Source organism: Panthera leo, chromosome B2 (genome assembly GCF_018350215.1).
Source record: "Panthera leo isolate Ple1 chromosome B2, P.leo_Ple1_pat1.1, whole genome shotgun sequence".
In the NCBI taxonomy this organism is placed as follows: Eukaryota; Metazoa; Chordata; class Mammalia; order Carnivora; family Felidae; genus Panthera; species Panthera leo.
The window spans coordinates 51,065,450-51,080,734 of record NC_056683.1 but is presented as its reverse complement, the minus strand read 5'-3'; the positions used below and the strand labels follow the sequence as shown (position 1 = coordinate 51,080,734).

The window sequence follows — 15,285 nt, the reverse complement described above, 5'->3', positions numbered from 1 at the left end:
CTCTCTCTCAAAATAAATAAATAAACTTAAAAAAAAAAAAGAATGCCGGTAGTTTCCACTGACACGCATCATATCTAATACTGACCCTCCCCACCCCCACATAATTCTCAACCTGTGTGTGAACTGGAACACATTCTCTAGTATTGCCAAGCTGTGTCTGTGGAAATATATCCCTACAGATCTCCCCTGAAGTATATTTTGATCATATCTGAGGACAAAATTAAATCTAAATCTCTCATTAATACAGACTTACCAAATTATATATTTCATTGTTTCCTAAATCAAGTTCTTCTAGTCTCCGCAGCTGGGTAAGAGAGCTATTTAAAAAAAGAAATAAAGGAACTCTTAGAGAGTATTTAGAAATGCTGAGCAATACAGTATCCCTCACTTGGACTAGTTTCCAAAAATAAGACTCATTTGGATTGCATGGCAGTAAATATTACCAAGGAAAAACTAGTAAGGGAAGGCAGGCATCTCCCAAACTTTCCAAAAGACACAGAATCTCCTTGTGACAAAGTATTGTAATACTTTTTTTTTGATACATGAAGAAATTCATTTAGTACAAAATCCCCTCTTATCTTCCCCATAAGACTCACTCAGGAAGATATGTGAGAAGATTCTCTCTCAGTTCCAGGGAAGCCAGGTTATAAAGACTAGAAATGAACAGAAGAAAAACATATAAGGAAAATTCCTAAGATTCTTCTTCCCATTCTTCTTCCCCATACATACACTCCACAAGTAGCAATGCTTAATAAAACCTTCTATGTCACGTCTTCCCAGGAGGAAAAATATCTATAACCAGTACTTGTAAATCCCATTAAAAAGCATATTCTCTACTCCCAGATTTTAATATTAAAATAAAAAGAGTAGCATCATCAATGTAAGGCACCCTTGTTTAAATACTTGTACATTTGATATGTGAAAAAAAAAACTCACTAGTCATTAAAGACCGTCACACCCAGAACCAAGATAGAAGTCGAATATGTGCTTCCAGACTCCAGAATGTCAAAAATGTGCCGTTACCATAAAAACAGTAGTGCCTTTAATCTCACAAAGGTCAGTGCTCTTCCTCCAAACATTAGTAAATGACCATCCCTGTTTGAAAGCAGTGGGCCTCTCGGTCCAGAGGGCCCACGTGCTCTACTTAAGATCACAAGTTCACAGAGCACCAGGAAGCAACACTATGGAAATGATGGCCATTTAAATGCATCAGGGATAGGGTAATAGCGCACCTCACATGGTGCCTGGAACACAAGGCTGATTCAGTAAATGGGAGCTGTAATAGAGTTGCTTTTATTCTTACTAAACCCCAGAAAGTGGCGCTCTCTTCTGCACTCTCTCCAGCCTCTCGGGTGTAATCCACGCCTATTAGGCACATGGTGAACGGAGACAGATGTTTTCCTCTAACACTGATTATCTGGGTCGAACCTTCCCAGGCAGTGGCAATTCCGCAGCACCAGAAACCTCACACACCCAGGGGACATCAGCGCTGGCACACGTTACCGATTCAGTGATTCAGAAGGTGGACGATTCGTCTATTACCCCACCAGGCACCACACCAAGCAAAAATTCAAGCTGTTGCTCACATCACCACAGTCACTGTCCAGATTTGGAGGACTTTTATGCGTGAGCGCACAGAACACAAGGAGTCAAACGTTATGCCGACACTCTAATCTGCCTTAATCCTCCACTCTCCTTCCAACGTTAAAAGCCAGAGTCACGGGTACTAACAAAGCTGGTTTCATAACATCAGAAAATGTAAATTTGATTGGCAGAGTGTATGTACATATTTAAAGACTGTTTGCCTGAAAATGTATCTTAACTCTGTGATGAAATGCACACATTCTGTATCTCCTTCAATTTTAGAAAATGGAATATTTTTCAGAGTGGAAGCAAACAAAACTTTTCACAATATATTTTTTAATCAAAATCCCTACTAATAATTATAATTTAATACCAACATTGTTAAAAGAAATGTAGGCTGATGGGAAGATTAAGCAATGTAGTTTTACTTTCCATGGGCCGAGTGTTCACACAGAAGGAACGAGAACGGGAAGGGTGGGGGTGGGGGGAGAAGGAACCAGCCAGGATCTATTTCCAAAAGCAACCTGTGGATGAGGATGATAAGTACATTTTTAAAGTCTCAGTAAAAGCAAAAAAAAAAACAAACAAACAAACAAAAAAAGAAAACAGGGCTTTGCTTTAGTTTCCATGTAATCCGTGGCCAGTTTTATCAGGGAGGTGGGAGTCATTTGGCTATTTTCACATTTATATTTTAACAATCACTGATGAATTGACATTTTATCTACTCCACATTCATTACTTTCATGCCAATTTCGATGCACTAAAGACATACACTAACAAAGGAGGAAAAAGTCCTTTGCTTTACGAATGTCACCAGCAGGCATCTTCGAATGCATCTTTAAAAGCAGGGTTTTGGGTTTTTTTTAATGTACCATTTTTCATTTTTTTTAATTTAGTTTTGAGAGGGAGAGAGAGAGAGAACAAGCAGGGGAGGGGCAGAGAGAGAAGGAGACACAGAATCCAAAGCAGGCTTCAGGGTCTGAGCTGTCAGCACAGAGCCAGACATGTGGCTCAAACTCACTAACTGTGAGATCATGACCTAAGCCAATGTTGGATGCTTAACTAACTGAGCCACCCAGGCACCCCTAAAGGCAGTTTTATGCAGGCCTTGAAGTGTTGTTCCAAGGTCTGTGGCTTGGGCCTGAGGCCTCCTGCCTGACCCGACCACGCCTCCTGCTCCTCTGGCAGGAGGCACACACCCACAGGGGCTCCTTGGGCTCCTCACACATACCACCTCTTCATTAGAAACAACCCAGCTTGGTGACGACACATCCGTGACAACAATCAGGAAAGTGACGCTTTGTATGAGTTCCATTAGAAAGTGGCAAAGGCATAATTCAAGTGTGGTGGGAAGCCAAAACTCCCACCCTCACCCTCCACTGCCTTGAGGCAACTCGGGGACCCTCCATTCCCTTCTTTATAATTTAAGTTTTAAAAGCACCTATCAATATGGGGCAAAGAGGCAAGTCTTACCTTCTTAGCCATACCAAGGACACAAGGATTTTTGTTGGTTTATGTCATTTTAAAAATAGGACACACATTTTTAAGTTATCTTTATATTTTGTCTTGAGGGTCAAAGGCATAGGCCACAGTCACTAAGAGCACATAATGCTTGAACAAAAACACTGCGAAAATGCCAGCAGACTTTTGGACATACAATTCTTGATAATGTCATGTTAATGTTCCCACTGCTACCATGCTAGCACCCAAGTAAAACATCCTGTTAACTGAAAAGGTTCTAACTCCAGAACTTCTCAGTTTCCACTGTTTTTGGATAGTAGGGAAAATGGGAACGCATGGGTCTTAACAGCAGCAAAAAACACCATATTTCTGTAACCTTTCAAAATTCAAAAATTCATTTAAAATGAAGTAAATAAAGGAAGAGCCTTTCTAAGGGAATACTTCCCCATAACTTTAAACTATTTAAAACGAAGGAACTCGGACATTACAATCAAGTTCTAGGGACCCAGCAATGAAAGGGCGAGTCTGGAAAGAGCACACAGAGTCGGGGAGGTAAAAGTGTGAGGCCCAGGCTCCAGTCCTGGCCTGTTCCCTCCCTAAGTAGTAGCTGGATTGCTCGACTCAAGTGCTTTACCACTCTATCCCAAGTTCCCTTAAAATAAACATATTCACATCTACTATGGCAATTAGGGCATAATGTATTTTCCCTTCAAGTCCAGTGAGCCACTTTTGTCCCTCATTTCCCTGAGATAGTCCCTACCCCTATGCATAGTTAGGTACCTTACGAGTGGGCATGCCCTGAGTCAGGTTCTTCTGAGAGACTGCTCCAGAATGCTATTTTTTTTTTTAATTTAAAAAACATTTTCTAATGTTTATTTATATTTGGGGGGGTGGGTAGGGGCAGGGAGAGACAGAGACAGATTCCGAAGCAGGCTCCAGGCTCCGAGCTGTCAGCACAGAGCCCAACGTGGGGCTCAAACCCACGAACCGTAAGATCATGACCTGAGCCCAAGTCAGACACTTAACTGACTGAGCCACCCAGGTGCCTGTGCACAGGATGCTATTAATCATCCCCATTGCAGAGGACTCCTTGAGGGCAGGTCCCACGGATGGTGAGCTGCTGGCATCAGCCAACTCTTACAAAGATCAAAGTTGGCTAGTCCCGGAGCCAGTGCAGAATCCTACCAGCCCGCTCCAAAAGGCAGTTCTCCAAACTCTTCTAGGAAGAGCTGACATAAAACGAGACCTGCCTGAACGCAGATTTAGACGAGAGAAATTAATACAAAACTGAGTAAATGAATGAATGATCTCCCTTCTTAGTCTTTCAGAATACAGGATCTTCCATCCAGACTTCAGGATACTGCCTTTCCCATCAAGGCAACCTATTCAATGCAGCACAAACATCTCTACATCTCTTACAGCACCTAAAAAAACCAAAACCAAACCAAACAAAAAACAACCAACATGCTTTGCCAAGCGCTGGGCTAGGGGATTTGAACTCAGTTCTGTCCATTTCTGAGACCAGGCTCTTAATCACCAGGCCAAGAGAAATAAGGAGGCTCAAACTCCATATGCATTTATCAGCCATTTCAGTTAAAACATGATTATCACAGAGGAAAAAGAAAGCATCGGGTGTTTCTGATACATTTACAAATGTGAGAAAATAAGACACTTGAGAGGCAATATGAGAATTACTGGTCTTTAACACTTCAACTACTAATAATGGCATCTGCAGCTTACTGTAAGACAGATACTGTTGTAAGTGCTTTACAAGATTCAGCTTTGTGGATGAGAAAACTAAGGCATGGAGAGGGAACCTGAACACGGTCTCACACAAATGAGAAGGGGCAAAGCCAGGATTTACCAGGGAATCTGAATTTTTATCGCTATCTCCTGCTGTCCTTCACTCTTGAGTCGGCTTTGTGAACAGCTAATACGATGAAATACATAACGTAAACCAAAGTATTCAACAGTAAATTTTCCTCCCATATTCCTCCCTCATCTATCTAGTTTCCCACCACTGAGACCCTTCTCGCTGGAAATCACCCCTTTTTGTTAGTTACCTATGTATTCATCCAGAGTTTTCTTTTCATGCCAAGACAAGGAGATACCCTCCCCCTTTGCACATACAAGTTATCCCACACACGTCTAGCACTGTGCTTTCCTCACACAGATTTTTGTCTCACTTATTATTTGTACACATCAGTACTTTTTTCTTTTAAATAATTGCATGGTATCTCACTTCTATATACACCTTAACTTTTTAAACCATTCCCTCATTCACAGATACTTCACCCTTCAATTTTAGTATCTGGCAAATTAAATTTTTGTGTAATACTGTTAGAATGACCTCATCCTCCTCCTACAAAAATATGAGTTCTATTCTCCCTATAACTCCCACCATTTCTATCCCCAAATGGGGTAAAACAAAATAACAAAAACCAACTTAACAAGCTCTTACAGAAAAAGAGTATGCTTAAAGCATTTCTTCTCAACACACTAGTGCTTAATGTTTTACAAAGTTCATGATAACAGGCACAAAAGTTACACTCTTTTATAAGTCAGAATGTAGGCCAACTGTATTTTTAGGATTCTATTTCAGGGACTGGATGAGTGGTTACTTTAAAGAATTTACATCTGTTCTCCACTATACTTTAAAAATCCCCTTTTAATCCACTAAGACTTTTTTTTTTTTTTTCATTTTTGGTGGTCACAATCATTTAGAAAGTAAAGAATAAAATAAATTCAAGTAGCCCAAACAAATGGCAGTACACTATGAAACCATTAAAATACAAAATCTACCAACATTGATGGCAATAACATTTGACTGGAGAAAAATCAACATTATTCAGGACAGGGAAAGTTGCTTACACATCTGTAAAATTTCTGCTTTCTTAGTACCAAATTAGGACTTAAGAAATCTCTGGTAACAAATTTCCTTATGGTGGCTTTGCTCTAGAAACTTTTCTAAAAACCTTTTTGTTTTTGAAATAAACATTTTATAGGAATTCCTAGGCCTCAAAAGAGAGCAGTGAATATGGTAATAGTTTTCATAATGAAGATGTGTTCCTTACAGGCAGCACGCACTAACACGATATGGAGAAGCAGCCTGGCACTAGGCCCGATTAGCAAGGGGCCACGTGGTCCACTTAGTTCAAGCCCAAATTAAGGTCACCACTCCCAAGGGTAGCAGACAAACTCAGACCCACACGCTCTACTTCAATCTACCAGGGCCCATCTACTTGCTCTACTTCTGCTAGCAAACTGTCATAATTAAATGTTTACTGATGACCATTTTGGGACTGGCAGCTGTGTTTCAGGCACTGTGCCAGTCGATTATATATATAGTCCTTCCCCTTTAAGAATGCTATTTTTTTGAGGAGGAAATTTAAACAGAGATGTTTGGATTCATTTAAACTTCTTTTGTTTTCTTGTTTTTTGACAGTATGTTTCTTTAATGGCCCAGGATAAGGAATCTCATGGAGACAGATACACAAAGTAAAGACAAAGGCCGCCAGAGTCTTCCCAGACTCTCAAAATTCTCCATGATTTGCACTGGGGTTTTGTATCATCTCAGCCTTGCCCCCCACTCCTTGTTACCTGCAGGTCATAGAGGCTGTGGCTGTGTGTACCCACCTGGTCACCAGGTGTGAGTAACGGAGGCAAAATGACCTCAGCATGTTACTCATAGGCTACACTACAGAGTTATTTTCTGCCAGAACAAACTACGTCAGGCTCCCAGGTACAGTCTCATCCTTCAGCAAGACCAGGCTTCAAGTTGGCCTAAGATCCATCATCACTACCTAATTCTAGAAAACTGTCATCCCCCAAAAGGAAATTCCATACCCATCTGAAGTTATTCCTTATCCTGACCCTCACCCCTAACCACTCCCCCCAGCCCCCGGCAGGTACTGGCAACCACTAATCCAATTTCTGTCTCTAGGCATTTGCCCATACTGGACATTTCATATGAAAGGAATCATACAATATGTGGCCTTTCCTCTCTGGTTTCTTTTACTTAACACGTTTTTAAGATTCATCCCGTTGTAGCATGTATCGGTATCCCCATTACTTTTTTGGCTAAGTATTTCATTATATGAATATACCATATTTTATCAGTTTGTCACTGATGGAAACGGTTTTCAGTGTCTACACATCTTCACCAACATTTGTTATTGTTTTTGCTTTTTAAAAAATTTATATCCAAGTGAGTTAGCATATAGTACAATAATGATTTCAGGAGTAGAATCTGGTGATTCATCCCTTACAAATAACACCCAGTGCTCATCCCAGTAAGGGACTCCTTAATGCCCCTTGCCCTTTTACCTCACCCCCCACCCAAAACCATTCCAGCAACCCTCAGTTTGTTCTCTGTATTTAAGAGTCACTTATGTTTTGTCTCTCTCTGTGTTTTTATATTTTGTTTCCCTTCCCTTATGTTCATCTGTTGTTTTTTTTTTTTTTAATTAGAGTTAGTGGGTCTGAAGTGATATCTCACTGTGGTTTTGATTTGTATTTATTTGATGACTAATGATGTTGAGCATCTTTTCATGTGCTTATTGGCCATTTGTATATCTTCTGTGGATAAACCTATTCAAATCCTTTGCCCATTTTTATTTCTTATTGGGTTGTCTTCTACTGTTGAGTTGTAAGAGTTCTTTATTCTGGATACGAGACTCTTATCAGATATATGATTTACAAATATATTCTCTCCACTGTACATTGTCTTTTTATTTTTTTGATAGTGTGTACTTTGATGCACATAAGTCTTTAATTTTGATGAAGTCCAAATGTATCCATTTTTTCTTTTGCTGTGTAGGCTAATAAACAACTGCCTAATCCAATGTCACAAAGATTTATCTCTAGGCTTTCTTATGAAAGTTTTAGTTCTTAGATTTAGGTCCCTGCTGCATTTATAGTTAGTTTTTGTATGTGGTGTGAGGTAGGGGTGTGACTTCATGCTTTCACATATGGATGGATATTCAGTTGTCCCAACAGCATCTATTGAAAAGATTATTCTTCCTCACTGAACTGTTTTGACTCTATCAAAATCAATTAACCATCAATGCAAGGGTTTATCCTGAATTCCCAATTCTGTTCCAGTAAACTGTATGTCTATCTTTATGCCAGTGCCACACGTCTTGATTATTGAAGCTTTGTAATTAAGTTTTGAAATGTGGCAGTGTGGATCCTCCAACTTTGCATGTCTTCTTTAAGACTGTTTTGGCTATTCTGGGTTTCTTATATCTCCATTCGAATTTTAGGATCAATTTGTCAATTCCTGCAGAAAAAAAAAACAGCTAGAATTTTGATGGAGACTGAGTTGAATCAACAGATTAATCTGGGGAGTATTGCTATCATAGTTATATTAAGTTTTCTAATCCATAAACACAGGATGTCTTTCCATTTATTTAGGTCATTTTTAACTTCTTTTAACAATGTTTTGTAGTTTGCAGTATATGGGTCTTACATTTCTTCTGTTAAATTTATTCCTAAGTATTTCATTATTTTTGGTGCTTTATAAAGGAAATTATTTTCTTCATTTCTTTTCTGGTTTGTTCAATGCTACTATATGGAAATAAAACTGATTTTTACATATTAATCTTCTATCTTGTAATTTTGTTGAATTCATTTATTAGCTCTAATAGCTTTTTGTGGATTTCTTAGGATTCTTTATATACAAGATCACATTCATCTGTAAACTAACCCATTTTTGAAAAGTAAAAAATACAGTGTGGGATTTTCTTGAGTAGAAATTGATACAACTGATCTCAAGAAAAATATTTCACTAGGGGTGCCTGGGTGGCTCAGCTGGTTAGGCATCTGACTTTGGCTCAGGTCATGATCTCATGGTTTGTGAGTTCTAGCCCTGCGTCGGGCTCTGTGCTGACAGCTCAGAGCCTGGAGCCTGCTTCAGATTCTGTGTCTCCCTCTCTCTCTGCCCCTCCCCTGCTCACTCTCCGTCTCACTCTCTCAAAAATAAACACTAAAAAATTTTTTTTAAATATGTCACTATATGCTTTTTGAAAGACAAATTCATTTACACTTCGTACCAATATGTGAAAACTTAGAGCAAAAGTATCTTTCCTGGCTTTACCAGTACAATCCTCAAAGTGTTTTTAGTTAGAGTAAAGCAAAAAGCCACTGTTCACTAAAAACTGTTTTCAAGGGCATATCTGAAAAGTCAACCTTATTCAGACAGTATTTTTTTTTTAATGCTTAATTTTGAGACAGAGAGACAGAGCATGAGAAGGGGGAGGGGCAGAGAGAGGGGGAGACACAGAATCCAAAGCAGGCTCCAGGCAGGGAGCTGTCAGCACAAAGCTGGATGTGGGCTTGAACCTACAAACCACAAGACCATGACCTGAGCCAAAGTCAGACGCTTAACCGACTGAGTCACCCAGGCGCTCCCAGACAGTATTGTTAAAGTCTACCCTAGACTGGGAACTCTACGAGGAGCCTACTGAATGCTTCTCTCCTTGACTGCTGCCCTTCCATGCGAACTGGCAATCTCAGTGATATGTAAAGTCATTTACTTAATATTACCCCAACATTTTCTAAAAGGGATATAAATAAGTCTTTATAAAGTGCAAACACATAAATAATTTCATGAAACAGAAAATGCAGCTTCTTCATGGAAGAAACTAAGTGTGAATCCTAGCTGTTCCACCCACCAGCAACACAACCCTGGGCAGATTACTTATCCCCACTTCACAGACAAAACCAACAGGACTCAGGATGGCTAACGGTAACCATGACTACACATGCTGTACTTAGACCATATATGTGCCTAACGTGCCCCCCCCCATAAATGTTGGAAACACCCCCCCCCATTCCTTAGTTTCCTTCATCACATGGAAATTAATACAGCTGCTCTCACTGATCATCAATATTAGCTCTGAGCTTTTTTGGCAACAAAAGCAGAAAAGGAAATGTGATAAATGTCAGAACTAATATTAAAAGGAAAAAGCTTACCAGTTCTTCTGATGAGATTTTTTTCCCTAAAAAAAAATACATATTTAAATCTCTCCCTAATGGCACCTTTTATCAGGGAAATTAACAATATAAATGAATAATAATTATTCTTCATTCGAAGGTTTCAGAGCAATGGAAACAGGTGTTTTGTTTTGTTTTTTAATCAACTGTATATCACTAAGCCAGACAAGTGATTGTGTAGGAACAGGCCAATGTGGTCCTAGCACAAAGCTTCAAGAACCTAACTGGCTTGCCTACAATGTCAAGAGGGAAGCTAGGAGAGTGAAGGAGGTAACACTGTGCGCCTGGTCACATGTACTCATTCTTTATGTCAGAGCAACACTAGGGTTGCTACAGACACAAAGAGTTTAACGACCAGAGACTCCCCCCACTTTCAGGGTACAAAGTGATCGAGATGCAAACACTTGAATACTGAACAACTAGACTACCGTGTACAGATAAAGGACTAACATGCTTATTGTGTAGCCAGTAAAGAGTGGGTCAAGGAAGCTGTGCACTTAGGATCTATCTCACTCTTCTCATCATTGGAGAAGGCTTGACAAAAGAGATAGAATTTCAATCATTAAGTGAGGACAAACCTCAGCCCGTTGGCAAAGAGAGGAAAGAGCGAACACATTTTAAACTTCACTTTTTTTAAGCTATCCTTTTTTAAAAATTTATTTATTTTGAGTGAATGAGAGAGCGAGAGAGCATGTGAACAGGAGAGGAGCAGAGAGAGAGGCAAAGAGAGAATCCCAAGCAGGTTCCTCGCTCTCAGAACAGAATCCAACGTGGGGCTTGATCTCACAAACCATGAGATCATGACCTGAGCCAAAATCAAGAGCTGGACGCTTAAACCAACTGAGCCAACCAGGTGCTGCTAAAGTTCACTTTCATGAAAGGCTTTGAAGCTTTCTGCTTGGTTTGACCAGAGCTTGGTGGGTCTACACCACAGTAAAAACTCTATAGTGCATGCTGCTACAACAAACAAACACTATCAAGCTTCTGAAACAGTGGTCTCCAAACTTGAAAAATATTTGCAGCAGACTTTTAAGTAAATATTATATGCAACATCAATACAAAAAATAAAAAAGCTAGTAACAGAGCTGTGCAGGCACAAACAGGGATCAGCAAAGACCACCCACCAGAGTGCTGTTTCTCACTCTCCTCTGTGTCCAACAGAGATTTCACTGGAACCCCTAGGAACCTGAAAAAGGAGAGGTTAAGAACCACTAGTCTTGAGCTTCACAGACTCCCAAACATTCTCTTCTAGACTGGTGGTCCTCACACATTTGTAAAAGTATACTTTTATAATCCTCTTCGCATTTATTTTTAAAATATATAGATGTACTTTTTAATTTAATGTAATTTTTAAGTAAAAAAATAAAGCATTTTAAAATATTTTATTTAAAAATACAAAAATCTTTTGGGCTCTCAATAATTAGCAACGGGACTGAAAATACAGTATTATGTATTAAATCTTTTGTTTTATAGCTGGGTACAAAACAATTGATTCTAAATTGTTTTAATCCTTTGTTTAATCACTATAATAGGTGAAAGAAATTCTTCACAAAGTTACACTGATTCAAGAGGAACTATATTCTCAGCTGCATTTATTAAATCATCACTAATTTTTAAAAATGACTTCTGCTTGCAGTAAGGTCTCTGTTGAAATTCTGCTCACCATCATCTTCCGTGACATCAATCATTTGTATATGAAGACTAATCAGAAAGTGCTGTGTTTTGGGGCACCTGGGTGACTCAGTCAGTTAAGTTCCTGACGTTGGCTCAGGTCATGATCTCATGTTTCATGAGTTCAACCCCCATACTCGGTTCTATGCTGACAGCTCAGAACGTGGAGCCTGCTTCAGATTCTATGTCTCCCTCTCTCTCTCCCTGCCCCTCCCCTGCTCATGCCCTCTCTCTCAAAAATAAACATTAAAAACAATTTTTTAAAAAAGTGCTGTGTTTTTGTATTTTTAACAAAAGAGTTTAAAGAAACTGTATTAGGGGAATTAATTTCTCACTCATTGTTAATTACCTTTATTTAATTATTTATTTACTTATTTATTTATTTATTATTTTTATTTATTTTTTTAAATTTTTTAAATTTAAATCCATGTTAGTTAGCAATATAGTGCACCAATGATTTCAGGAGTAGATTCCTTAATGCCCTTTGCCCATTTAGACCATCCCCCCTCCCACAACCCCTCCAGTAACCCTCTGTTCTCCATGTTTTAGAGTCTCTTATGTTTTGCCCCTCTCCCTGTTTTTATATTATTTTTGCTTCCCTTCCCTTATGTTCATCTGTTTTGTATCTTAAAGTCCTCATATGAGTGAAGTCTTATATTTGTCTTTCTCTAATTTCGCTTAGCATAATACCCTCTAGTTCCATCCATGTAGTTGCAAGTGGCAAGATTTCATTCTTTTTGATAGCTGAGTAATATTCCATCAGGTATATACATATATACATATATATACACCACATCTTCTTTATCCATTCATCCATCGATGGACATTTGGGCTCTTTACATACTTTGGCTATTGTCATCAACTTTACTTTAAAGGACAAGGTACTATGCTAACGTGCCATCACAGAAAAGGGCCAAATCTGGGACATTCTTACTCTTTAGTAAAAGAAAGATGTGTGATTCTGCATGAGGTAACCAGTATACTTCTTTATGGTTCAAAAGATCTTCATGATCATTCTTCATGTCACCAAAAAGTATTATAGGGATTCTACTATGTGAGAGACTTGCTTCATCCAAGTAGCCACACTGAGGGTGGCTGCTGTGCAGCCACGTGGTGAGTGTAGGACACGGACTGTAGTGCCCGGCAGTTCCCTGAAAGTGCAACGACCTGCGGCCTGTGTGACGCTGGCTTCTTCCCACACGTCAATGGCAAATGATCTGCACCCCGCAGGATTCCTAACAGTGCGCTCGGGGATTTCAGGAAGCAACAATTTATGGCCATCGTGTACTGAGGTACCTAGGGAAGCAGCAACTGACTCACAGGAACACCGCAGAATACTTTACACTTGAGACAGACATGGCAGCACTCAACAGGCGTTAGACACCACGTGAACCACGAGCTCATGTCGTTCCATTTCCACACTGGACAGCACGACATTCCTTTCAAGGACACCATGTCTTTGCAAAGCTGGGTTGCCAGGGACAAATGGTAAGTACCAGGTGAAAAATCAATGTGGAAAGGGAAAAGGGGTGGCATTTTGAGAGGCTGAGTGGTGTCCAGCAGGTACCCACATCCTACAGCAAATATTTGGCAACGTTTAAAAATGAAATAAATGGGTGCTTGTGTGGCTCAGCCAATTAAACGTCCAACTTTGGCTCAGGTCATGATCTGACAGTCCGTGGGTTCGAGCCCCGCGGTGGGCTCTGTGCTGACAGCTCAGAGCCTGGAGCCTGCTTCAGATTCTGCGTCTCCCTCTCTCTATGCCCCTCCCTGGCTTGTGCTCTGTCTCACTCTCTCTCAAAAATAAACATTAAGGGGCGCCTGGGTGGCGCAGTCGGTTAAGCGTCCGACTTCAGCCAGGTCACGATCTCGCGGTCCGTGAGTTCGAGCCCCGCGTCAGGCTCTGGGCTGATGGCTCGGAGCCTGGAGCCTGTTTCCGATTCTGTGTCTCCCTCTCTCTCTGCCCCTCCCCCGTTCATGCTCTGTCTCTCTCTGTCCCAAAAATAAATAAAAAATGTTAAAAAAAAAAAAATAAATAAACATTAAAAAAATATTTTTTAATAAAAAAATTAAAATGAAATAAAAATATTCTTTCCATTTACGTATATTATTTTTTCAAACAGCTACTAGGTTGTTAGAATAAAAATACTTATTATGTTGGCTGGACTTACCTACTTAATAAATGGCACCATCAGATATGGCCAGGAGCACTAAGAAAATGTGTCTGTTTCCCAAAGGGCCATGAGAGCCACCTGAGCTACAGTGGCGGTGCATGAAGTAGCAGAAAGCACAGGACCAGGACCAGGGGGGCCATGCTCCAGTTCCAACTCTGCCATCAACCCCCAAATGCTCTTCACATTAACCAACCACTGGCAAACCAAATGCACTAGTGGGCAGATGCTCACAGGTGGCCCCAGCTTCAAGGCAACTGCAGTCAGCTTGCCCTAGATAAAGGCTTGGCTGTCTCCTCCAGGCGGGACGCTCCTGCCCTCCCTGAGGGGCCCATAACCTGGACAAATCCACAGCTTTCCCAGTTCATGCCAAGTACTGTGCTAGGTGCCAAAAAGAGAAACCGAGGTCCCATTCTCACTGTTGCTCAAAAGGCAGATACTGAGGTGGCTGACTCATCTGACCAATGAGAAATAAGCAGAGTTAATCTATGCAACAATTCCCACTTCAGAATCTACAAAGATAACAGCAAGTATGATCATTCAGATGGCAGCCATTTCGTGTTCAAATTTTTTTTTTTTAATATGAAATATGTATGTCTTACAGGGGCGCCTGGGTGGCTCAGTCGGTTGAGCGTCCGACTTCGGCTCAGGTCATGATCTCACAGCTCGTGAGTTCAAGCCCCGCGTTGGGCTCTGTGATGACAGCTCAGAGCCTGGAGCCTGCTTCGGATTCTGCGTCTCCCCCTCTGCCCCTCCCTCACTCGCATTTTGTCTCTGTCTCTCTCAAAAATCAATAAACATTAAAAAAAATTTTTTTAATAAATATGTGTGCCTTATTTATAAAACCATACTACCTCTGAATAGTTGTTTGGTTACTAAATATTTGATTCAGTGCCCTACAGAAACCATTTGGGAATCCTCTGGGAAACTGAAGAATTGTTTTCATGAGGAAAGTTTGTAAGTTTCAAGTAAGGATTTGCTTAAAACGTAGTACACTTATGCATATATGCAATTTCCTCAACATTTCGCCATCTCAACTGCTTAAAGGGCCTTTCTGGCATGGTCTAGGACACCAGGGGTGCCCAAGCTTCTCCGCGGAGTCTGTTCTTTGCTTCTTTCTACCAAGTGAAAACTCACTGTTAGTTTAGTATGCAAAATCTTAAATCCAACAGATAGAAATCATGGAATCTCTTGCTTTGGTTAAAATATATATGTAAAATATATATATTAATTAATATATAAAATATATACATATATATATATATGTATATATATATGTATATATTTTAACAACCAGGAACAGGAAACTCGCTATCTCCCATTTATTTTCACAAACTGACCTAGTAAAAATCAGTTGATTCATTCATCTGCCCCATATTCTTACTTCCTAGGTGATGATTCA

General features: G+C 40.0%; 1 protein-coding gene across 2 annotated transcripts in view; it reads right to left on the bottom strand.

The window, feature by feature from the left end:
• The window catches only part of LRRC1 (leucine rich repeat containing 1), a 132,373-nt gene that overhangs the window by 28,261 nt on the left and 88,827 nt on the right, over positions 1 to 15,285 (bottom strand). For both annotated transcript variants that reach the window (XM_042939076.1, XM_042939077.1), the window contains 2 exons: positions 597 to 653; positions 254 to 317 (listed from right to left, as the gene is read on the bottom strand). In XM_042939076.1, the coding sequence (XP_042795010.1) occupies positions 254 to 317; positions 597 to 653 (121 nt within the window). The remainder of the gene's footprint in view (positions 1 to 253; positions 318 to 596; positions 654 to 15,285) is intronic.